Below are 26,774 nucleotides of genomic sequence, written 5' to 3'. Positions count from 1 at the left end.
TATATATTTGTATATTATCTTAATTTTCTCTTCTGGTTCTTAGTGGTAAAATAAATAAAAATGAGTGGGTAAGGGGAAAATCAATCTCACATAATAATCATGTTTTTACTCTGTGATAACTTTGTCTGAATTGCTCATATGCTGTATCTATTTGGTCCTATGCAGTATGAAATTCTGTATGTTAGATTCCTAGAATCAGCCTTTGAACTTGGAACATGTTATTGTATTTAAATTAATGTAGCCCAGTGTTGCATTATTTTGCATTATGAAACACTGCAGTTCAAAGCCTTGTCTTCTCTTTATGCCTGTACAAGTAAAGATGATAGGGATATTTGTGCATATAAACCCCATTATTTCAATTGGATGTGAGTAACGTGTATATCTCAAGACAATGAGTAAAAGTTACAGCTGATGGTTTCTTGAAATCCTACTCAAGCCCCTTCCAGCCTTTGTTACTAAGAAATCTGTCCTAAATGATTAAGAAATCTTTGCATAAAAATTCAGTGGTTGGTCTAAACAGTCCATCTCAGCAAATGATGTTAGGATTTAGTGTATTTTATTTATTATAGGTCTAGAACTTTTTTCTTTTTTGCTCACTACTCATCAACTTGCTTGTCCTTTCCTGCAATATTCCCTCTGTCATTGTCAGGTATCCTATAAACTAAAAGCATGGTTATTCAAATCATCATTCATGTCTGACATATTGACTTCTTCATTACCAGATTACAATATTAACATGGTGTGTTATTTCCTAATTAAGATTATTCCCTAAAAACATTGGAAAACTTTTCCTTTATTGTGTACCAGGTTCAAAAAGTGGGTTCTGTCATTGTGCAGAGGTGATAATCAACATAAGTGAGGTTCTACTCAGCAGATTAGGAGTGAAGAGTGAAATTCAGTCAGTTTGGAATAACAGCATAGTAAAATGGGATGCTGAAGGGCAATAGACACAAGAAGGTTCTCTTTAGCAGTCATTAGGTCTTGGAGCATTATACCCAGAGAGCTCTTCTGAATGCATGTGAAATCTTTTCATAATATCACTTCTGATCGCCTCACTGGTTTAGTGATGTTATTCTACATTTATATCAAAGCAGCTATGAGAAAGATATGGTCTACTTCTGCTTGCCTCTTGTGTCTGTGTGGTACAGCTGATCTCAAATCCTTGTTGCTTTGGGCACTGAACTTTATAAAATTTCAACTAAATTATCCTTGCTTTTTCTTTCTTTTCTTCCTTGTTTTATTTCTCTTCTCTTTTCTACCTATTTCTGGAATAATGAGGGCTATGTACTGTGTGTTACCAGGGGCATTCCAAATAATCCCGTGGAATCTCTAGTGAACACTTCAAGCTTTACCTCTCCATCTCATTAATTTGTTCCAGCACCTTGTCACAGGTACATTCTACATCCTGGGGAAATACATCCATATTTTGCGTGTAAATCTTAGAAATTACTTTTTTTTCTCAGCGTGAAGATGTTAGATGAGAGAATAAAGTAGTTGGCATCAGTCCTAAAAAAACACATACCTCACAAAGCAGCCAAATGAAAAGAGTGGTCAGCTGGGACATGACAGAGTGTTGATGGAGTAGCAGGAATAAACGGACTGAAGATTTTCTTCCAAGTGCACATGGATTGCATGCACTTGGAATTTGTGCTTCCAGGTTGTCCAGATGTTCTTTTCGACTTCTAACCTTCTGGACTTTTCTTGGAGCTCTGAGAAAAACTGTCAATTTGCTGTGTCTTTTAAGAGGCTTACCTTTGTATTATGATGTGCTTTAATTCAAGTCGTAAGCCAAAGCTATTTTTAGGTATGACTTGGTGCAGGAGGCTTATTTAATCACATGAAAATTTGGAGGGAGTGGATCAGTTTCATGGTTTCTCCTAGAAAGATACCACCACAGCATGTTTCTCTGCTCAGGCTGGCATTATAATTAGTTTTCTATAGGTACTTGGCTGACTTTGGATTTAAGGGGATTTAAGTTTTAAGCAGCATTTCCCAAACTCATTATGCTTGAAGATGTCTGAAGGGAGAAATAGTGGAAAAGCTGAAGGTGTATAAATCCCTGTAGACTGCTGACATGATGCCGCTTCATTGGACCTAAAGGGAAGTGGCTTTTACTCTAGTGACCAGAGAGGATGGCAGTCCCCTCTCAGATGAAAATTCATTATTCAGAAAAACTGGATAATGCCAGTTATCTGAACATCTGAACTTGGTACAAAACCATTACATCTTACAAATACTTGAGTGCTGATGAATGATCTGCTACAAGCTGCTCAGGTACACAGTATGCTACACCTCACAGTTGGAAGAGACAAAATTCTCATGAATCAGGAAGAAGAAAAAGTGAGAGAGGAAAGGGTAAAGAAGCAGCAATACTTCCCCCCCCCCCCCCCCCCAACATACACATTTTTGAACTAGAAAACAGGAGGAATTTTTTTGGATACTGAATTTGTATGCTTCTGTAAGGTTTGCAGCTTTTAAATGTGTATTTTTATACACATTTTTATTTTATACACATTTTCTAAAGACTGCCTAACATGAACACTTCTGACTAAAAAAGGTCAAACTTAACATGTATTTATTTTTGAATTGCAATTTTTTTTCTCTGGGAAAGTTTTTTTCAAACTGTCATACCCACATCTACTCAAGATATTGGCAGTCATGCATCCCACTTTGCTTTGAACATATAACTCAAGCAGGCCATTTTGAATCCCACAAGATCTTGGTAATGTTGGTCATCAACAGATTTATGACATAATTGAAGTGGTCTCCATGGACTATTGACTCTTCCTGAGCTGCTTGCCTCGATGAAATGAAAGGGATGAATCTAAGTGTCTGTCTGAGAAACCACAAAGAGGTACCTATGAAATAACCAAGTTAAAAGGAACTGGCTTCTAAATATTTTAAGAACATAATAGCATCTAAAGAATCAGTACATCAAATTTGTCAACAAATGTGCCCAACACAGGGGTGTTCAGTCAGACAAGTGCCCTTAAGGCTCTTAAGAGACTAGGTAGTTTTGGGTATAGTATTTGGATGTATGACAAAGGAGGTAAAAGTCTCTGTTTCTGTCTGCACTGAGCCTATCTCAGGAGAAGCTGAAGAAAGATTATGTATAAAATCTGTCAGTGCACAGAGATGAGGTGCATTTCAAACAGTGACATACTTGTGTACTCATCTTTTTTTTTTTTAAAAAAACCCAACAAAATAAATTCTTCAGTAAGTAGGATACAGTGTAATTAAGGAGTTTGAAATTGTTGAAGCTTTCTGTATTAGCTTTTTCTTAAATGAAAAACACCATAAATCTACAGTGATATTTGTTGTGTAAAGAGTTTATCTCCAGAAGTCTTATTTTATTTATAATGTGCTGTTTTAAAATAAAAATAAAATAATAATCATTAAAACCTCACCAAGCAAACAAGAACAAAATAAACAGCAAAACCCCCACAAAAAAAACAACCCCAAAAAACCCCCAAGCCGAACAAACCCCCCCAAAAACACTAAAGTAGAGTTCATTTTACTTGTCTCCTAAAAATACGTTTTGCCACTATGCCTCTTAATGTGCATATAGTGGCCTTTCTCAAAAATTATGAAAATGGGGTGGGGAATAAAACAAAGAGACAAAGAAGGAGTAAGATTTCAAGATAAATGTTTGTAGAGGTCCCTTCTCCCTTATATTTGTAGTAGCTTAATTGGAATAGAAAAGTCTGGAACCCAACAGGATGTTCAAATTAACTCTGTTTTATTAATAGTTGTTGACACCTCCTTTTAAAATAGTTTCCTTTGAATTCCATTGTTTCTAATAAGCTTAAATTGTTTAAAGATTCCTTTTTCATTACAAAAATGGATTATTCTCATATTAATTATGCATTCACTTAATTTGGCACTTCACATTGATCATCTGCCGTTTTAAGTGCATTCCCAGTTAGAGATGTAAAACAAAAAGAGACTTTCAGATTACATAAAACCAAAGTGTATTAGCTATATCCTCATTGAACTAAGAACAGATGAAGATATTCCCAAATACACATTTGTTTTTACATTTTCATTCACTTCTGAATTTGTGATAATTTAGGAGTTATTTTTATAGATTTTCTTATATTATCTGTTTCTTTTTAAGCATGTTTAACTTCTTAACTGCCTTTTTTATTGTTTTTCAATTTCATCATAATCTTTCTAATCACTGTTTCTGGAAAGGGCTCTTAGCCCTTTTTGATGACTAAATTTTCACCTAAATTTATGAGCATTTTGTATGTCTTACTTCCAAAGATGGCTGCTTTACCACTCCTATGTCACAGCCTGAAAATGTGTTGGAATTGCTATGGTTTAAGGATCAAAGTATATTTCATTGAAATATGATAGCAGTGAGTTTTCAAGCACTGTTTTTGAAGTCTTAGGCCTACATGTATTAGTGAGAGTGAGAATTTTTATATATTTACAGGTGTGACTTTTTTTTTTTTTCTTAGATGTTTCTGCTTAGATTGAGGTTCAGTAAGGTGAAGTGCTGGGTCCTGAACTTTGGTCACAATGACCCCTTGCAGCACTGCAGGTTGGGGGCAGAGTGGCTGGAAAGCTGCACGGAGGAAAGGTGCCTGGGGGTGTTGGTTGTCAGCAGCTGAACGTGTGCCCAGGTGTGGCCAAGAAGGCCAATGGCATCCTGGCCTGAATCAGCAATAGCGTGGCCAGCAGGAGCAGGGCAGGGATTGTGTCCCTGTACTTGGCACTGGTGAGGGCACAGCTTGAGTCCTGTGTCTGGTTCTGGGCCCTTCACTGCAAGAAAGACATTGAGGTGCTGGAGAATGCCCAGAGAAGGGCAACAAGGCTGGGGAAGGGTCTGGAGCACAAGTCCTGTGAGGAGTGGCTGAGAAAAGTGAGGGTGTTCAGCCTGGAGGAAAGGAGACTCAGGGGGAGCCCCTATCATGCTCTCCACCTGCCTGAAAGGAGGCTGTAGCCAGTTGGGGGCTGGTCTCTTCTCCCAGACAATCAGTGACACGATTAAAGGATGAGGCCTCAAGCTGAGCCAGAGGAGGTTCAGGTTGGACACCAGGAAGAATTTCTTCACTGAAAGGATAGTAAGCATTGGAACAGGCTGCCAAGGGAGGTGGTGGAGTCACCATCACTGGAGATGTTCAAGAAGGGACTGGTCTTGGCACTTAGTACTATGTTTAATGAGCATGGTGGTGGTCGTCAAGGGTTGGACTCAATGATCATTAAGGGCTTTTCCAACCTAAATGGTTCTTTGTGCTGTATTTATAATATTTCCATGTAGTCACATTGTTTTCAGTGCTTGAGCTTTGTGCTTTTTTTCTTCATTGAGTGAAGAGCAGCCTAGGAAAAATCTTATATATTTTCCCCACATATTTAAAGAAAATCTCCCATAAAGAAAACAGTGAACTAATGAAAAATAGAGTATCAATGTTGTATTTATAAGAAAGAGGAATATCAACCATTACCTGCTCATGAAATCTTACTAATTTCTTTAGGAGAGTTTTATGTGGATGGTAGAAATGTCATGTAAGTCCACAGGTAGGTCAGTGTTCACTTTTGTCAATTAAATGAATAAAACTTCATAAGCCATAAATCCAGGTGAATGGATTGTCCTGTTTCTGACTGACAGGTTAGCTAAATGCAGTATATACCAAATGATAAATAAAAGTGCATGGATCTGCTGAATTGGGGACCCCAGATGCTACATGGTGATTTTGTATTGAGAAATTAAATCCCTTGATGAGGTAGGGTCAAAGTGAACCAGATATAGTATGTCCATCACTAAGTCACTTCCCAGTGTGCACTTGTGAACCCTTCTGCCAATGACAGAGGTTTTGCCTTTTTAAATATTTGGAATATTCCAACACTGGTATACAGTGATTTTGGAGGGAAACTATAAACTAGTTTATGATACTCAAATAATACATGTTCAATGAACATATGTGCTCTTTGGAGAAAGGTTCTCTCTATCTTGAACGTACCATGTGCCATCAAATCAGGGTCCTGACTTTGGACTATGGCTTATACCTGCTCCTGCAATATCAATGAACGTAATTCCAAGAAAACAGGATTCCTAGACCTGAAGCAGAACTGTCTTGCAGAAAGACTTAATTAAGCTTTCTTCTCCCAGAACTCCCTATATAAACTTTAAGAAAATCTTCAGCTACTACTAACCAACAGTATTTCTTACTTCCAAACTGAGGACAAAAACTGACCTGTTCAGGACAATCTACCAATTTTAAGTCCTTTTTGTCACTCTCTAGGCTACTGTTATCACACAGCATTAAAAGATTATTACAGACCACTATAATAACTTATTTTTTCGAAACTCCCTTTAGACCCAATCACTCAAGTGGAATGCAGTGGAGTATTTCCAAACAAGCTAGGTCACTGACCTGAAATGCTGTGGAATTTCCATGCTTCTGGCTCTTTCCTTGGGTTTAGCCTTAAATCTAATCATTCTGACATCTCTAATACATGGTTGACTCTGCTTCCTCAGCACAATATACTAGACTGCTCAAAAGATGTGATATAGATAGTGCAGATCAGAGGTGGGGTTAGAAATGTATCTGTATGCTTCTTCCATATTGCCAAAATGCAGTATTTCTGTAGGGACTGAAAGAAGAACATGAGCAATGTTGGAGGTTTTGTGGCATGAACAATGCTGGGGGCTTCTTTGCTAATGGTCATACGTTTTGACCTATGAGTACTATCTCATGGAGATTTTTGTAGAGATAGCATGAAGCTGCTACAAAAGTGCAACTGGATAGTTCTTTTTCAGCCAAATTTTACATTTCCATGTCTTATACATGATCAGGTGTCTGGGAAATGATATAAAGTTCAAGATCTTCCTCAGTATTTGTAAATCATGAGATCCTCTGTAGTATGTATTTTCATCATTAATCTTTTGGTTTGGTGAGAGCTTACAGTGATCCAGATGTGCTCAAAGGTTTATTCATCAACTCCCAAAGGTTTGCTAGTTAATTTTTTCTCTCTTGTCTGTGATCATGCTCTGAATGACATCCAGTGGTATATTTAGCACAACTGCAACAGGTAAGTTTTTCAGACAAAGAAAAGGACTAATAAAAAAAGTCTTTTCCAAGCCAGTGCATATAATGACATTGCAGCACCCACTGACTTGCTTAGTGTTTCATTATATTTTATTTGCATGGAAGAATTTTCTCTGTGGGAACTAATTAAAGGGATAAGGTCTCCAGCAGTCCTTCCGGCAAGAAATCAAGAGTACACCTTTCGATTAAGATGGAATGGGATACAAAGAGCAGCAAAAACTGAAATGCTGCTACCATTTAGGTGATTGTGATATCAGTTGCCTTTGTTTCTCCCATCACATCTTCCATGTTCGGCAAGAAATTGTGTAAACAGGCCTGGAAAAGGAGGATATTTAATCAAACATTCCCTTGCTTTGGGAACTGCTCGTTCACAGCCTGTGAATCTGTTTTGAATCTTCTGAAGGAAGCAGTTATATTAGGTCACGTCTGTTGATTCTGCATCTTGAAATTGATTCATCGTCTGAAATACTTGGGAAATCAACTTGCAGGCAAGGCCTCTCCTCATTTCTTCCACTGAATGCAATTTAAATTTTCCATTTTGAAATCTCTGGTTGCATCAGCTTTTTAGCTCTGCATTGCTGCAGCAGAGCTGAAGTTGATAGTAACTTCAGTGATGGTTCTGCCACTGAGAATATAATTCTGCTCTCAAGACATCATCTGCATCAGGCAAGATGCAATGCATTGAGTCAGCCAGAATCCACTCCCTCTTCTGATTTCTGTTGAAACTTGAAATGCTTTGAAAGCACCAGCAGATACTCAGCTTCCAGTTCGCAATGTTGAATGTGCTGAAAGAGCTTCTAGTGAAGTTTATTACAAACAGATTTTACAGTTGAATCTTGGTAGAGTCACTTTTCATGTTGTAGAAGTAAAAACTTCTTTTGAAGAGGATAACAAGCAGAAGACTTGGTGAGAAATGTATATTGAAAGAAGCAAATTCCAGTTAGGATGGCACTGGAAGTTTTTTCGTTATTATTCAAAAGGTAGTTTACTCAGCTTTGGTTGGATTACTAAAGCTATCACCCCACAAGTCTGTCATGGCAACCTGAGTGAATGCAGAACCAGCAGCATTCTGAGAACATTCAAGATAGCTCTTTTCAAAAGCAACACTAGCAAGATGAGTTATTTCAGAAATCTACTCTGTTCTGGGAGAGAGTACCTTTGTGTGTTTGCCACTGAGTAAAAGAGGGAACATTTCAACTAGAAGATTGGTACAAATTGCACTTTTATCTAGTAAATTAAGCAAATTGCACTTTTATCTAGTAAAATAAAGGCTCACAGTGCCTGCAAGGAATAGTTAAGCCCATTCTAGAGGAGCACGCTAATGCCTTTGTGCTCTGAACATAAAAGATTTTTACACAGAGACATATCCCAAACAATTAATACCTTTCTTGTTACAATAAAGCAGCAGAACTACCAGTTCAGATATATGGCTTTTAAATTGTTGGTGGTGCATATCTTAACAAATTCTTTACAAATGTTCATGATTGTTTTAGGGAGACAATTATACAGGATAGAGAGCTGTAGGCTTTCATTATGTAGATAAATACTTTTCAAAAATTGATAAACAAAAATAAATTGTTCTTTTCAATTGCTGGGAACTGGAAATATTTTGTTCCTGTTTAAATTACATACATACTTATATCTCACTTTTGTGTATATTGCCCCAAAAGCTTTTGGTCAAATAAAGACTCAAAACCACTGTTGATAGTTTGCAATGAAAAGTAAATTTGAACAAGGTTGCAGGTACAGATTTCAGCAGCTTTAATGCTATTTCTGTTTCTTAGATAGTTTAGGAAAAAAAGACTAAGAGGATTGGGAAATACTGAATCAGTTCTCTGCTATCAGAGGTCTTCAAAACTCTTTGACTGTGCGTTTCCTCTCACCCCTGTGCTCTCTTGCAAGAAATGCAGAAAATTTATTTAAAAAGTAACATGCCAGGAAAAGAAAAGTGTTTCTGAAAGTCACATCTTTTCCTGGACTATGGATTTCCCACTTCCAGTTTAGAAGAAGAGTAATGAAAAATATTCTTTCCTCTAGATAGGAAAATGTGGTTTCTCAAAAGCTGTTGTGATTCCAAAAAACAGTCAGGCTACCATAATTTATGTTGTTGGCAAGAGCTGGAATCGTGACACCTGCAATAAGTAAGCTCTCTATGTGATGTTGGGCAGTATCTCATAAATCATGAGGTTTGCCAGCTTCTTGTCAGAGAAGAAAATCCTACATATAAATTTAGACCCACACAAGTGGTTCCTGGATGCAGGGGCTTGCAGATCATACCTTCTGATCCACCTTCAACACCTTGCCAATATTACACCCTGCTAGTGCTCTTGGGAACACCTCTTTATGGCTTTGACAGGAAAGGTTCAGAAGTCTGTTTTATAATGAAGAAAGCACAGCAGTAAACTGCCAATACAGCTCATTCTTGTATGTATTTAGTATATAAGATTAAAAGGAATGGCAGCTAATGTTTTCAAAACAGTATTTTTCTATTTAGGTGCTTTAAATTAAATTGAGATGTGTGAATAAAACTAGTCTGCCTTTCAGGAGAACTTGGCAAATCAATTTTCATCTGAAAGTTTCCACCATGTACTGGTTCTGGCTGTGATAGTGTTAACTTCATAGCAGCCTGGATGATGCCCTGTGACTAAAGCAGTCTTGATAACACACACCAATGTTTTGGCTGCTGCTGAATAGTGTTTGAGCAGTGTCAAGGCTTTCTCTTTTATGAAGGGAACATAGCTTGGACAGCAGACCTGAGCTGGCCAAAGGGATAGATATAACAGTCCATATAACATCATGTTCAGCAATAAAAACTGTGATAGAGAAACAAGAAGGGTTTTGGCTTTTGAGATGGCTTTGTTTGGAAGCTGGCTGAGCATCACTCTACCTGTGAGAAGTGGTGAGAAATTTCCTTCACTTTGCTGTTTGCTGTTTTAGTATGAGTTTTTTTAACTTCCCCAAGTTAAACTGCCTTTATCTTGATTAAGAGATTTTCTTGGTTTTGTGCTTCTGTTTTCTCCCCTCACCCTGTGTGAGTGCTTGGATACTGGCAGGGGGCAACCCACCACACATCTGTACGCTCAGGTACTGACATTTCACTAGACTGAAAAAAGTAGCAGCATCTTTTATTTGAAGCCCATGCAATTAAGGAATTCTTTAGTCAGCAACCCTCCTCTGAATGCTCTCTAATAGGTTCATAACCTTCTTATGTTATGGCGCCCAAAACTGCACACAATATTCAAGGTGAGATCAAACTACTGCAGAGTAGAATGGGAAAATCACCTCCCTCAGCTGGCTCACAGTGCCATGGTACTGTGACTCACGTTCAACTTGCCATCTACCAGGACCCCCAGGTCCCTTTCCATGGTGCTGTTTTGCAGCATCTCATTCCCCACACTGTTTGTACATCCAGGGTTGCCCCATTCCAGGTGCAGAATCTGGTACTTGTCCTCAGAGGAGTTGACAGCTCCTCTGAGTTTTGTATCATTGGCAAATTTACCTAGTATGCCTTGAAGACCCCCATCCAAGTCATTTATGAAGAGAACTGCCCCTAAACTGGAGTTCTGTAAGGATTTGTGTATAGAGGATAATACAGTTCCTGTTATATATGCATCATTTGCTACTTACCCACTCAGCATGAGTAATTGCCACCTCCAGTACAGGGCAGAGACTAGCGTATGGTAATGTACAGTCCTAGAACTTACTTTTTTGAAGAAATGAAAATTTTACTTATGTCTTCATTCTCCCACCTGGCTGAGTGCATCAGTAGCACATCCACCTACCGGTGTTTCACTCTGCTAATCCAGGGCTTTCATTAGCAAAAGTACCTTACTCTTTTATGGCTGGTGTGCTTTAACATGGACTTAAAGATTAGGGATACTGTTTTGCTTCATTCATTGGAAGAGAATTGGAATACTAGTTGGTCAAGTTTATTTCAAAGATTGCTCTTTAAAGAAAATAGGAATTCTGCCCAAATAGATATGAACTATTTTATTTAGTAGATTTACTTAGAGAATTTTCATATTCAAATATGAGTTTGTCCTGCTGCATATAAGGCATACTCTGATGTGGTACCCAAAATAAAAATATTTTTTAAAAAATGTGAGCTATTAGCTTTTGTCAGAATTTTTTTCCCTTTAGAAGAAACTTCCATTAAGAGACTTCCATTAACGGTTTAACCACTGATTTATAATTCTGAAGACGTATTAATTTCTTGTGGTCCAAGTTGTTCTTGAACTATGTTTTCTTCTTATGTTTTCTTCTCTCTTTTTATTTATTTACTTATTTCCATGTGTGGGAAGGCTTTTTTTTTTTTTTTTGTAAATCATCTGTTTCTGGGCACAATAAGCACAAAGCATTGTACTGCATCAAAGTGTGGTACGCATTAGAGTGTGGATGTAACTAAAGCAAGCAAACCTTATACTGTGAATGCAGGAAGGTACCATAATGTTTTTACAAGTTTTGCTGATCTGAATAATTAAGATATAGGAGACTGAGTAAATAATCTGCCAACTCTCACAAGCTGAAATGTATCCACAGAGAAAACAAAAAGCTAAAAAAGCTGTCTTGCATGACTTTTTGTATTGAAATGATTCTTTCTGTGAATGTCTTTATTGTACCAAAGCATCACTGGGTTCACATTGCTTGTAAAGACCTTGCTAGTTCTGGTTAAGGAAATTTTTCACCTAAGCACACAGCAAGTATGTGAGCAACAGGGAATGAAAGAGGAAAGGGGGAAAGAAAAAAGAGAAAATCCCTTACCATGACAGGATATAATTTACCCGTGGTTTATTGTTCCTGGTGAGGCTTGTGGTTAGTGGTGACATGGCAGAGTTTTGGCTAAGGGACCTTACTTGACAAAGACAAAAAGGGAAGGATGTGATGGTGGAATGTATAATCACTAGGCTTTAGGAGAGTTTTTCCAAATATAAAGTTATGTACACACAGAGACTACATGGTTGAATTCCTTTAAAATGTTGTTGCAAAAATTGACACATTTTACAGATTAGGTGTGAAAAAGCATTAAAACTAGCAAAGATAAGGGTGAGTACCTTCCAAATTCTTTTTTTCACCTTCTTCAAAGGAAAACTGATTTTTATAGAGTTCTACTGTATTTTACATGTTTGTTTTTGTAACTACTTCAGCTTGGTTAATGCTAAATTATTCATACTTTTCAGTTTATACTTGGTTTAATGATAATGATAATTTCATTGTAAAATGTGAGTCACTTGATTTTAGCCATCTTCTATATTTGTTTAATGTGAGACGTAAGTAACATATGGGAAACTTAAAAAGCTACCTGTTGTGATTCTTTTAGTGTTAGTGAAATATGTTTTAAAATACCAGTCCATTAAGGTATACATGTATATGTAATGGTTTTAAAGCAAATACAAGGTAGAATTCTAAAGCTGAAAAATGTTATCATACCATGTATACAAAAATTTATCATTTTATGTGATTTTGGGATATGCTTCTAAAACAAATTTTGGGATATTCTTTGGGAATGTTTTTGATTTGTAGACACTATTTTATTTCAGTTTGTTTTGAGGAAGAAAAGATCATGGGAGTTGTATAGGCAGAAGGGCGTGTTCTCAAATGGCAGGCTTCTTGGTGTTTGGGAGTATTGTTTCTCAATATCTGAGTTTTACTCTATCATTCTCAATTTTCTTGAGTATATATTCCAAAAATGTTGTTATTAGTTGTCTTATTGATTGCATTTTTTCTACACAGACTATATTTTAAAGATATTGAAATGCAGAGCAGGTCAGCAAATTGAATCAAAACATTGAATCTGAGACATTGGTTTGTTGCTTGGTTTATTAGTTTGGGGTTTGGGTTTGTTTGTTTGGGGGTTTTTTTTTTGTGCTTCCTTTTCCTGACTGTACTGTCTGAGGTGTATTACATCAGTTATTTCCTGTGGGCTCATGTTCACACACTCCATTGCAGGTCAGTTCCTCCTAGAAGAATCCCGCCTGATAGAAGCAGCTGAAATGGCAAAAAAAGCAGCTGAACTTGATAATACGGAATTTGATGTTGTTTTCAATGCAGCCCATATGCTCAGGTTAGTGCTTGTACATCTGCCTCACTTGATTTTCCTCTTCTTTTGTAGGAAAAAAGTCTTTATAGCCTTTGCCTATGCAGGATTCTTTTTAAAGCCCAGCAACTATTTGGAATACTTCAATATTATTGCTAATAAGATACAAAGAAGTGGAATTAAATTGTTACAGCATTTAGCACTTTGCATTTCTTAAATACTATTTATTCTGTCATAATTTCCTACCTTCAAAATTTCTGTTGTTCACAGGTAATGCATTTTGCTTGCATATGAGAAAAAGTCTTTCTTTTGTGAAGAATCTTCTGTTAAGATTTCCTTTTACCTGATTTTTAAAATTTTAGTGTGCATATCTGAAAAGAGGAGACTATATTTCCCATCCGGATGTAAATAGAGAATATTGAAAATTCCTGATAATGTCAGTAGGGAACATTATGATAATTAGAAATCTAAATATTCCCAGGCTGATAATTACTATGAGATGCATAGGAGCACTTAGTGATATTCTCAGAATCTGTGATTTAAAATGTAATCTTATATTTAATTATCTTCTGTCTGAATAGAACAAAGCTTTGGACTTCTGTTTTAGCTTTTAAAGCTGTCAGACCTGGTTATTCAGTAACATTAAGCTTCTGTCTGTGAGTTTAACATTATCATTAAACTCACATTACTGTAATAGGTATCCTCCATGCTTATTTCTAGGATAACTATCTAATTGTTGTCTATTGTCCACTTAACAGCTATAAGGATACTTGATTTCATTTAGATGGTATCTAAGCATAGAAAATGCATGAAAAAGGAAATAAAAAAATATGCTTCATTAGCACAAAGCAGTTCTTGAGATGATTTCTGTGCTGAAGATATCTTAGTAGGCTCCTTTATATTTTAGCATTTTAAATAAGAAATGAAAGAAAAAGAAAATACTGTGAAAGAGAAGGTAGAATCAAAAGTTATTTTTAAAAAATAACTTACTCCTTGTAGATTAGAAAGGAAACCAAGACAAATGGCTCATTGGTAAACAACAGTTTGACCTGGCAGAGGTTTACGAGCTATTTTAAGAATCCTTCCCTTCCCCAGGATTATTTTCTGGATGATGTCTCTCAAGGCAGAATTCAGTAATTTGAAACATTTAGATTAATGTTACAAATTCACAGACAGAAGTATAGCAAGTTAGACATGACAGCTGAATTTAGAAGGGTATGGAGGGGTCAGATTCTTGATTTTACTGAGTGTGTTGCAGAAGATGGTTTAGTGGTATAATTGTGTGCATTATAAAATGTGGTGGTGTAAATCAATACTATTTTGGAAATAGGTTTAATAAATCTGCTTTCTCTGTGAGCACTGAGAGTAGCGTTTGAGGTCTTTGAAACACATATATTTACATCTGGATATGAGTATTTTTTCACTTTCAAAGTATAGCTACGTTGCTGTGCTGTACCTCAGCCACAGTTACCCTACTTGATCTGGTTGGGAGTGTACTGTTCTTGGGAGGCCTTGACAAGCAATGAGCTCAGTGATTCTAAGCTGCATTCTCAATTTTTACTGTAAGTGCAAAGCCAAAACCTTAAAAAACAAAGCAAATGCACTAAACTGAAACACTTAAAAAATAGGCCTGCTTTAGTTTAGCTAGAATCCCTTGTGCTCCTTTGAGATACCCAGTTGATCTAATTTTTCACTTAATACTCAGCTCTCTTTGTGGAAGATCATAATGCCTTCCTAATACTCTCTGAGAGTCTAAAGTGGTCTGTAGGATTTTGAAAGCGTCAGGGTGGCAAAGCTGAATTCAGTGCTGACAAGTATTTGCTCAAAACCCCATGTGTTAGCGTCTGACTGATTTTTGCTAAAGGTTATGATTTTTTGTCCATCCTTGTTCACTGCCTTACTCAGCAATTAATTCAAATATATTGTTTCTGTGATACTTGTTGGACAAGGGCAATGCATATTCATTCATTGTAACAGAGCAGCTACAAATCCACCAGGAGTCTGGCTCTTCAGAAGCAGATGATTTTTAGGATCTTTAGAACAATGGAGGGCTGAGGTGATTCCAAGAGGAAAACAGATACCAAGACACAAAGGAAAGAAGGGAGTCCTCCAACTGGCACAGAGTGACACTGCTAGAAACGGAATGCTAAAGACAGTCATAAATGAAAGGCTGACATAATTTCAAGTAGGTGACCAACTGCTCTTTAGGTACCCTAGAGAGCTATAAAAACTCACTGGTAAGTGAGTAAGAATTTTGAATGAACTGCACAGCTGTGAGATAGAAAATACATTATAGAAGTTCACAGAGCATGAAAATGAAATGTCTCTTGTGAGAGACATGGGATAAATTTTAAAGACGTGTTGTGGAATAAGAGACTGAAATTGATATTAATGAGGATGATGCAAGGTTTCCAAAATGACTGCAAGATAATAACAGAAGCTTAGATTTTTATATAGATTCTGATATTTTCTTTTTCAGACCAAATATTTTTCACAGTGATATATTTTTGAATTAGGAAGGAATCATCTTTCCCTCCTCTCCTACTACTGTTTCCACCATTAGCCTAAGGAGTGTCACAAGACTCAGTAATATGAAGACATTTCTTGGTTTACAGCTGTTTTGGATAGAAAATAAACATACTATTCTCTCAAAATGCAATTTATTTTTCTAGACTAGTGCTAAAATATTTTCCTTTTTTTAAAATCTCCCTACTTGCTGAGAAAAAAAATTAAAATGAAACCTAAATAAAAATTAACAACTTTTGAAAATAGAACTGGAGTGCTGCAAGTTAAATTTATTTTTCTTAAATTTGCAACAGAATTGTTAACTGGATCCAAATGCAGTAGCTGTATTTATAGATAGCCTGTTCTCAGTTTAACAGTCACAAGAATGTCTGCTCTTCCAATCAGATATTCCAACATTGCCGATTTCCTCTCTTTGTGACTGAATCTGAAGTAAAAAAAAATAATTACTTAGTTCTGTTTGCATTATTGAGAGACGTCCCCTTTCCTAATTACATTATAGTTATTAATTTTTTTTTTTCCTAAATGACTTCTGTAGCAACCTGTAATGCAATGCAAGATGATTCAAGTCATCTGTGAGGGGTGAGATGTGCGATAAATGAAATTAATTTTTTTGCAACAGTCTGGTAACTTTTAACTTGCGTAATACTTGTCTGTAAAACTCATTTTCTCAACAAATTTGTTTTCCAGACAGCTTTCTGCAAGGGTCATGCAGCCATTTGGGTGGTTCTTAAAGCAGTATCTGGTCATGTGTTTTATGTTTGTAGTATTTGCAGTGCCCTAGCTCAGAGGAGCTGGAAGTCTCTCGGCCGAGCAGCGAGGCGTGTGCGTGACATTGTTCGGTGCTGCAGCTTCCCTGGCTGAGCCCTGTGTTAACAAGGGCCACTTGTCCCTTGTTCACTTTGCTCTCCCAGACCAGGAGCTGCCAGGAGCAAGGCAGCTCACGGGTAGCAAGGCACCATGTGGGTGAGGGAATGATCATTTCTAGAGTGAAGGGCGGCAGTGTGGTGGCACCGCCACAGTAATTAGAAACAGGAAAATAATTTCACCTTGCCTCCACATGAAAACAGATTTAGGAAAAAGGCCTCTTTGCTTAAAAACACATTTTGTAGCAAAAATTCATTTTTCCAGGCTTTTGTGAGAGGGTTGTTCTGGGAAAACCTCATGTGACATGAAGTTACCAGATGGTTATTGGCTGTTGAAAACAGAAGTCTAAATTAGAGCAGTACTACATGACATGATCTTTATTTTTCAGTGATTTTCTGCAAGAGTATTTTGGCTGTCCAGAATATACTGACCAAACATGGAGTGTAATTGCTGATACAGTAGCATAGGCACAGCTTAACCCTGTGATATTATCTGAATAGATTATATTCATCCTTTATTTACTATCTATGTGCTTAAGTATATAAGTATGTATGGCAAAGCATACATACTTATATACATATACATAGATTTTATTTTAGATTTTTTTTATACTTATATATAGATTTTTCAAACAAAAAAAGAACAACTGTAGATGAATGGTTCATTGCAACAGAGCAACTGATTATAAACCTGATGATTTTGTTGTTACATAAAAAGGTCCATTAAGAAAGCCATTCAGCATTTTAAAATAGGAGTTGCTGAAGAAAATTTCTTTGTAGGTGTGCCGACATCTATGATTTTACTGTAAAAATCAACAGTCCGAAGCCTTGTACCAAGCAGCAGGCATGTTAAAACTAACCCTTTCTCACTCACATGTATCTAAATTACTCAGCATTGGTGGTGTTTTTCTCTTACAACAATATTTTTTCCAGTGAACAATTTAAAAATCAAAATGAATGTAAACTGGCTATATCTGGGTGTCAGGAGAATCTAAGGGATGTGTCGTCAAGCATATTTTTAGGTGTCACTTTAGGTGTCCAGTTAGTCAGCTGAAGCTAAGTATGGGGACTTGTTTGATCTGTAAGCTCAGGTTAAGAGATATGAGAGAATAAAAAGTGGAAACATTTTTTCCTTTAAAACAAGATTGGATGCTAGTTGTTAGTAGGGAAAATCAGGTATGTTTTCAAGGTCAGTCCTCATGCAAACCTTCAAGATAGATGTTAAAATATAGCTCATAACTATGAAAAAGATTCTCTTCTGAACCTCTCTTTCCTCCCTTTCCTTCCTCTCTGATTTTTTATCAACATTTTATCTAATATTTTATTCTAACGTGAGTTACGTTATTTTTAATAGCATCTTTCCATTATGTGACGTTGATCCGGAGCTCTTTACTGCTCAGTGGCATAGGGTTACTGCAATTTCCTACCTCTGTGCCTTTAATTTTTCTCAAGGGAAAGCTGTTTCAGGGCTTAACGTAATTAATTTCTAGCTTAAATTTGCAGTGAAAATGGGAACCAGAATTCTGCAGCAACTAAAGGAACTGTTGCTGAATGCCCCAAAAATGGAACTAGCATTTTCCTGTCTAGGTTAGTGTGTTGTGAATTCATTTCCATAAACTGTATTTAACAGAGAACTATATATTCAAACTGATTTGCACTTGGCAATTAATGATCCTTGTTCCAAAATGTACATGTGGCAGGAAAGCCAGCCGTGTATTTCCACTGGCCTAAAGCGGGGACAGGATTTTAATGTGTTCCACACTCACATGCCGGCAACTCTTTTTGGAGGTGAAGTGTAGCATTTGTATTTGCCTCCTGGGAAAGGCACCTTGTTTATTGTATGTTATTTCACCACTTCAGAAGTGATTTGTGTCCTGACAGCTTTGTGCAAACAGGGGAAAAAAAAAAAAAAAGGCTCTGTAACATGTTTCATTTTACATTGCCTTGCTGTAAATCCTGAAATTCCTAAGTATGAGATTTTTTTTTTTTTTTTTGCAATCGTTTCAAGTGCTACTGATGCCCAGCAGGAGTGATTCAGAAGCAGGTTGAATGAATATTTTTAGACATTCAATCATTTCTAACCACTGCAACCGCTGAGTCAATGATACATGTGCCAAGTAATTTAAAACAGTTAACAGGTATAAACCAGGTTCTATTTAGCAAATTGTTAGTCATGAAGTAGTTTCATCTTGCACAGGAATTACATGAGAAACTTCAAAGGGATTATCCTTTCTCACTTTCTCCTCTCAAGACCAATAGCTGTAAAAATATGTTGTTTGGGATTAATTGCCTATCCATGTATTATGTGGCTAATGTTTAAAATCTGGGTGGATAGAAACAAATTTAGAAAATTAGAAATCTGGGTGGATAGAAACAATCTGATAACAAATCATGTAAAGGCTCATGTAATGTACAAGGTAAAACAAGTGCTCGGTTGATTAATACTTTTTGAACCAGTAACTGTTTGCAAAAGCAGGAAAAGAAGGAAAAAAAGACATCAAACAGCCAACCCTTATTCTTGTTTTCTAATGTTTCCATTTGGTATCACAGAAATGAAGCTGTAATCACATAAGAAACACAAATATGCTGAATATCTCCTGTCCTAAGTCTCCTGTTAAAGGACTTAACACTAGGATTCATAGGAAAATAGCAAATAACTTTAGCAGAAGATAAGTAGCCCACCTGAGAGTCCTGCTTGGTTGTTCTTACAGATTTGCCATCTTTCCCTTGACATGTATGTGATCAACTGGTATTCAGTGGATTTGTGGCCAAAATGAATAGTCATGGGGAAATTAAGAAGGTGGAGACAAAAGAAGAGAGGAATTTGAGAGAAGTGATAAAAAGGGCCTGTTGAGAGAAAAACGTGTTTGGATTTCTTTGGCAACATACTGCATTTTTGTTTGAAGACATTGAACTAAAAACTCAGGAGAAGAAATAAAAACTAAACTATGAGGAGCATGTAGTGGCTGACTAGTAGTAAGGAGAGAAGAAAGTATTGAGCTAACACTGCTTGTACCCAGAAAATCATCCTATTCTCTTGGAATATGAGATTTACATTTAAATGCCTGTTCAGAATTATGTGAGTAAATGTTGAAATCTGAACTCTTTTCTGAATTAGTTCCTCAATCATGGAAACCTAGTTTTTAGAAAACTTTACGTTACTTGACTTTTTTTCCTTTTTTTACTGGAATTGTAGTGGTTTTGGGAGGGCACAAAATTCTGTGTTTCTTTCCATTATGTACTAATATCATTGCAGAACTAAAAAGAAAATGAAGTAAAGAGGATTTGTACTAATGGACATTCTGAACTATAAGAAAACGTCTAGATTTACATATTTTGTGCATTTGTTACAGTAATATGTTAAACAGCAGGGAGTAGTTGCAGTGTTTAGTTTTTAGCTATGCTTCTTTAGGTGTGGCTTTATATGAACACAAGAAAAATGAGGTGTAACTATGTTGTTCTTTTCCATCCTGATAGACAAGCCAGTCTTAATGAAGAGGCTGAGAAGTATTATGAAATGGCAGCAGGATTAAGACCTAATGTAAGTACCTTCTTGATGATATCCATTACTTATCCATCATAAGTTGATGAATGTGCTATGTTACTGAACCCTGTGTTGAGGAGAACTTCTTGCTGGACCATTTGATCTCTCAGCCTGTGTTATATATGTTCTTTTAATAGTTAATTGTTGGATATTCAGATGAACCTTTCATTTGTAAACTAATCACTGCACTTTCAAGTTGCCTCAGTGAAGTGATCTAGCCATAAGTCTTGGCTAACATACTTGGAAAAGTTTATAGATTTAGATTTGTTTATCTATGTTTAAATGTGTTCAGTTTGTAAAGCTTTTCCATTTCCATCTCATCACTAGTAAAAAGAAATGAAAGGCTATCCTGTGAGCCACAGTTTAAGGAATTTTTAATAATACATTCATGGATTTTCATCTGTCATGAACTTCTGGCAAACGTTGTTCAGCAAATGTAAAGATGTTTATCTCTGATGAAGTTGTATATTGGCAAAGAAATGCTTATTGTTTGAGCAGATATATATAGGAGTAAGTGACATGCCTTTTAAGAACGGAAGTTCATTTCCAATTTTCATTGCATCAGGAATTAAAGAAATAAAATATTTTTTACTTACCCTTTTTTACTTTTTACTTACTTACTATTACATTTCTTTTCAATCACCTTCACATATTGAGGAAGAAATTGTGACTATAAATGGGGCAGAATTTATCTTAGATACATAACACTTTGTCTATGCAATAAATCAAATCTAGGAAGATTGCTGTCACAGAAGTCTGTAGTGCCACATTGGAGGATACAAGTCAGCAAATGCAGTTTAAAAAAAAGGAAAAACCCAAGTTTAAAAAAAAAAAGACTTAAAAGAGTTTTCAGAGCTAAGAATCAAAAGCAACTACAAAATACAAAAAAAACACAAACCCATAATTACTTATTAACATGAGATTACACATTTTCATACTGTCTCTTAAGAACTCTGAAAAAACTACTTATTTCATTACTTCATACTTTGTGAAATAACAATAAAGACTTTGTAATTCATAACGCTTGCATAATTCAAGACTTTTTTTCTGAGAGGATACCTTAATGTTGAAAGTATTCCCTCAGCTGTCTGCAAATTGTTACAATTTTTCTTTTCCGTGCTTCACTGTACGCTCAAAATGCTTCTCAGAAAGTAAGAAATAAGTTAATTGTGTATAACCTTATTAAATATGGTTATATTTGTGTGAGGTTTTCAGAGGGCTTTGGAGTGACTGAGAGCAGGCTCATAGCAGTAGTACTCTAAAGGTTAGATATTTCTGATTATTGATAATAAGCTTTACATGTTATGTCCAAAGTATCCTTTTTGAAGAATAAGATTGTCAAAACAATTTATTGTAAAACTTTCTTCTAACTTTGATTAGTGTAAGTAAAAATCTAATAGGTACTAGTGTTCAGCTTTCTTCAAAAGATGATTATACTTTAATTTCTAGGTGATAGTTTAATTTTCTAGCTAACTATGGCATGCATATGGTTTACACCTTTTTAAGAATATTTTATTGTTGCAGAGTGAGAAACTTGTATCCATTTTCACAGCCATTATCAACTTTCTGATGACTTTACAGGGGTATGTCTCAAAAATGAAAACAAAACCACAGTAGTCATACATAGTTTTCTTATTGTTATTAACTCTCAGATTTACCATACTAGTTTCAGACTGGGAGGAAAAGAAGCCACTTGAGGAGGCTTACTTGGTAGTAAGCAGTTTAATGCATAGATGATAAGACAGAAGCTCCCAATCTTTCCAAAGGAAAACAGCATGAAAATAATTGAAGGACGGTATACTTCATGGCTGCGTCTGTGGCAATAAATTAAATGTGCCTAGAATTATTCTCTAGTGCTGATTGAACCAGCTGCTTTGAGTGTATCCAGGTATTGTCCTGGAGACTGCAGTTGCCCAGGCCAGAGCTGTGTAGAAATCATACAGCCTGAAAATGCTCACAGTTGATTTTGGTATTTTGTATGTAGCCTGTGTATCCTCTCCCTCTCTTATGGATGAAGTACCAGAAAAATTATGTGAGTCAAGATGATAACAAAATGTCCTTAAACAGAATCAGTGCTTGAAGGGTCTTTGGTTTGGTTTTTATTGTATCCATCATTAATGGTCTGGAAACATTTCTTGACAGAAAATTGAAACTACTAGATGTTTTCATGTGATGTAATATATAGATTCCTACCATTCCATGTATGTAAACACATACCTGTATATGTATATTTCTGTGCATTTGTTTAGCTGCTAGTAGGTCTGTCCCCAAATTGCCTCTCAGTGAGAATACTGTGAGACCATTGAAGTGTCATTCTGTGCAGTGGATCAGCCTTGTTACTAGTACAATTAAGTGCTCAAAGGGTCTATTTAACAAGAGTCTTCCTTCTGGTACTTTAAACAGTACTGCTTGGTATGAGTGGATTATGGAACAGCATCCCAAGTAAACTGGCACTCTGCTTTTTTTCAGTATGACTCTTGTTCTTTGGTGTCCCAGCCACATGGCCAGATCCCAAGTTGAAGATCCATTTCTTTGTTATCTTCTTTCTTTCACAATGACAAGACAATTAAATTATCACTTATTCTTTAGAATAACTTTAGACCAGTGCCTGGCTCCTGAGAGATTTTCATCTAGCACAGCCTGAAACAAAACTCAGATTTCCACTCTCTTGCATCTGTTTCTTTAGAAATATAACACATTGTATAATATCTCTAATATTGCTACTATAGATACAGTCCTTAAGAGCAATAAGAGATTTTAGTAATACTGTAAATGCAGTCTTGTACTGATTGTTAGTGAATTTTTAATGCTCATTTAGCTATCATGACACAGTTTTGTTCTCAGCATTCTATCTTCCTTTTGCATCCCTTTCTTTGGTTTCTCAACCATTCTTGTTGCTTTTGGAATGAAGCAATACTCTGTGCACAACAATTCCTCATCTGCTCCCTAATGTATAAGCCCTTTGGATCCAGAAACTGCTCTGCTGAGCTTTTCTATACTCATGTCCAGTTTAAATGGCCATCTGATTTACTACTTTCAGAGATACTTAATTGGCTATTTTAGTGCTTTTTCCAGACAGCAGTCTCCACTCTTGCATTTGTCTCCTAGACAAGCCCTTTTATTTCAGCGTCTCAGAATGGGAGAACAGCAGCGAGCACCAATATGCCTGCATGTCTGAGTCACATTCTCATTCAACTAATCCATTTTTAGAAAAGTTGTGACTAAGGCAGCTAAAAACATTGCCAGAAATACAGTATTCAGTTACAGAAAATGTAACTTCTCTGAAGCTTGCAGGCTATTGTTTTTAAGAAATCAAGCATAAAAAGATTTTATTTTTGCAATATTGGGGATGATTCATTCATCACTGAACTAATTCTGTGAGGTCTGAGAATACAATTTATTTTTTTTTTACAAGCCCTATTGCAATGAATGAAGTATTTTCAAGAAACATATACTCAGTAAAGGAACAACTGAATACAGCAAAGGTGTGTTAAAATGTATATCCACATCTTGAATGCTGTCCTTGCTTTTGGATACGCAATCTGTCTGGAGATGGTAAAAGGATTAGAACACTTTGATAGAATAGCTGCGCCAGCTGAAAAGGAGCTTGGGTGCAAATTAAAAACAAGTCTGGCTGTATTAGTGTTTGAGATCTAGACCTAGCTGTTTTCTTAATGATGTTCATAATTGGCCTTCTTACAGTAGGTGAGTATTTATCCTCCATGAAAGCAATTTCCAGACAAATTTCAGAAGAGCAGTATTTTCTGTAGAACATACTGCTGCTTTGAAGATGGGAACGATTTGTCTTTAACTGTACTAAAGAAGCAAGCGTTCTCAAGGTTATGTCTATTTTAGCTTTCAGAGAGTGAACTTCCCCTGGACAGCCAAGGGGTAGAGAGGAATCCAGGAAGCAGTTCAGAAAACAAACCTACTTTTATTTGCAATCAATTATTTCTTACAGGACTCTCTTTTCTTCCTTCAACTCTCTAGGTAACATACAGAGATTAGCCTCCCTAGCCCCTTGATCTTTATGAATGCTTTCCAAAAAATACCTTACTGCATTGTGTGTTGTACCATGATAAAAACAAAATAATTTTAGAGCCTTCTCAGTGAGAAACACGTGTTTTTTTCTAGCAGTGTTGCCTTGAGTGTACATTAATCACATTAGTCTTATTTTAATAAAAACAGTTGCATGAAGAAATGAAATCCTAAGTTTCTTGGACATTTATACAGTAATTATTCTAAGTGTGAGAATTGCTGAAGAAAAGCTGTATTCAGAGATGATTTCTGGGTGCCCTACATATTGTAATCTTCACAACCAGGAAATTGTTTTAACAAGTCGTTAGGCACTCTAAAATGTGAGCTTTAAGCTTGCTATGTTGTGGAAAAATCAGGCATCCAGAAACTGTCTTTAAATTGGCATTCTTTACAAGCCTGTGAGATACCTACTTAAGCTTCAGCCATTGTTCAACTTTTAAGATATCATTTGTGTAATAGAGCTGCGTTTCTAATTTTTTAGTCTGAGCCTGCAGCCAGCCATTAAAAAGCCGCTCTAGAACCCCCACATATGGCCAATGGCTTTTGAGAAGAAAGGGCACTTTGAAGTGTGACCTCAAGAGTATTAAATGAAAGAGAGCTCACCAGAGCCTTAAGACTTTGAGCCACCACCTTGAGCTGATTGGCTTAGGAGCATTCCTCAAGGAGGTGTCGTGACCTCTAAGTCACTACCATCCCAACCACATATTAGTGCTGCTTGCAATCTGGAGCTCATGACAGCTTTAAGCCCCATGTCATCAGCACATTGTCAGATACAGCTGTTTCCACTCTACCACTTCAAAAGGGCTTGATTAAATGTCTTACTGTAACAACATACATAAAGACACACACGGAGAGTGAGGGGGAAAAGGAGAAATGTACTTATAAGCAAAATAAATACAATTTCCACTAGATGGTTTAATCATGATGTGGGGGACTAAACCATTTTTTGACTTGAAGGGCTTATGTAATCAGTTAACACAATATCATATTAAAAAGCAGTTTCTTCAAGTGCTTCTTTAATTTTTTTTCCCCAGTGCTGGAGTACAGATTTCATGCCAAAGTCTCCAGGCTTGGAATAAGCTGTACCTCAAGCTCTCTAACTCGTGAAAGAAGAATGTTAGTGATTTCTACATAATTGACTGTAATTTCATAGGCACCTTAGAGATAACATGCTTTCACTGCCTTCTTAAGGAAAGTGTTCATAATTCCTGGGGTTTATTCATGGCAGGACTTCTAAAAGAAAATACTTCCACTAGTACATACCTCTTAAAAAATAAAGTAAATATAGCATTTTTTGTCTTGAAACATCTGTAATCAGGATCTACTTTATTATATATTTTTTCCTTCAATGCTTCTGTGCCAAATTTTCCTATTTGGTTTTCTCATGAACATTCAGTAATTGCCTCACATAGCTTTACCATACTTGGAGTAATTGTGAGGGGAAAAAGCTTAAATGCATTTTGCCAGCTTTGTTAAGGAGATATCCTTTTATTGCCAGGGAGAATTTTCATAAACTTTTTTAAGAGCTTCTGCTGTGTTAAATCTAGTGATGATGCCAGTAATGGATGGTTTGACAGTGATTCTTGCATTATCTGATGCTGATCCTCAGCTGACAGAAAAACTGGCTACACTGGATTCAATGTCACAGCGACACTGCTCCAAGGATACAGCAGCAATGTATCTGTTGCTCCTGCAGCTCTTTTGAGCATGTCTACCTAGTCCTGTTATTCAAATGCAACTGGAGTGCCTTGCCATCCATACTCCTGGTTTCTGGAGCTTAGCACAGATAAAGCTGACATAATTCCCTAGAGAAAGAGTATATGTATGGTTTTAGCACTATGTAATATTGCCAGGAAAACATGACAATTTACAGCTGCAAATCTTTGTTTTAAAATGTTGTTCTGCATGTTTACTTCTTTATTCAAAATAATGAACACATGGTAATATTTTAGCTTTATCTACTGGTGCTATGGCATGACCACAGAGCTGTATTTTTAAGTACTTGGCATCCAGCAGATCGATCTGTTCAGTTGTCTGCCTGTACTGAAAGTGGAGCAGAAGGAGCTTCCTTTGACTGCCCATGTGCCCTCTGAGATGCTCCCAGCTTCTCCTGCCCTATGTCAGGGCTGTGCATCTTCCTACTACCAGCAGCAGTTGCTGCTAAGCCTCACATTGTTTAAGGCTTCCTCTCAAGTGTGCCAAATGTTCTGCTTCAGTAATAGGAGTGGCTGTGGATTCCTTCCAGCCCAGCAGCACTCTTGGCCTCATGAAAATGCCTCCTTTCTTTGCTCCTTTGAAGTTTTGCTCCTTTGTTGAAGGTGTGAGGAAAAAGAAAACTTCACAGGATCCAGTTCTCCCTCTCTTCCTGCTAAAGACTGAACCCAATGTTGCAGGGCATGTAGGACTTTCAGGCACTAAAACAGGTACTATGGCTTCCTAATAAGAATAGGCATGACTGATGAGAACTGTATTTCCAGATGACATGTTTTTAATATCTTGAATTCAGACAGATACAGGGGTGGGATGTTTAGGCATGGATGAGCTCCACTGGGTGAGGAGATAGTGGAGCACCCTTCTTGGAAAGAGGACATCACTCTCTGATCTCAAAAGGTTAAGTGCCCTTTCTTGATTACTGTAAATTGGTTAGACTGTCCCTTTTGAAACACCATGAAAAAATGACTTTGGGATTTGATATGAGAATAGCTGTGACATTT

General features: G+C 36.6%; 1 protein-coding gene across 2 annotated transcripts in view; it reads left to right on the top strand.

Moving 5' to 3' along the window:
* The window catches only part of TMTC2 (transmembrane O-mannosyltransferase targeting cadherins 2), a 235,075-nt gene that overhangs the window by 192,060 nt on the left and 16,241 nt on the right, over positions 1-26,774 (top strand). For both annotated transcript variants that reach the window (XM_041474412.1, XM_041474411.1), the window contains 2 exons: positions 13,002-13,116; positions 19,956-20,019. In XM_041474412.1, coding sequence (XP_041330346.1) covers positions 13,002-13,116; positions 19,956-20,019 — 179 coding nt within the window. The remainder of the gene's footprint in view (positions 1-13,001; positions 13,117-19,955; positions 20,020-26,774) is intronic.

The sequence above is a fragment of the Pyrgilauda ruficollis genome, unplaced genomic scaffold (assembly GCF_017590135.1).
Source record: "Pyrgilauda ruficollis isolate IOZ18807 unplaced genomic scaffold, ASM1759013v1 scaffold32, whole genome shotgun sequence".
In the NCBI taxonomy this organism is placed as follows: Eukaryota; Metazoa; Chordata; class Aves; order Passeriformes; family Passeridae; genus Pyrgilauda; species Pyrgilauda ruficollis.
Note: the sequence above shows the minus strand (reverse complement) of the source record. Positions and strands in the feature narration are given on the sequence as shown.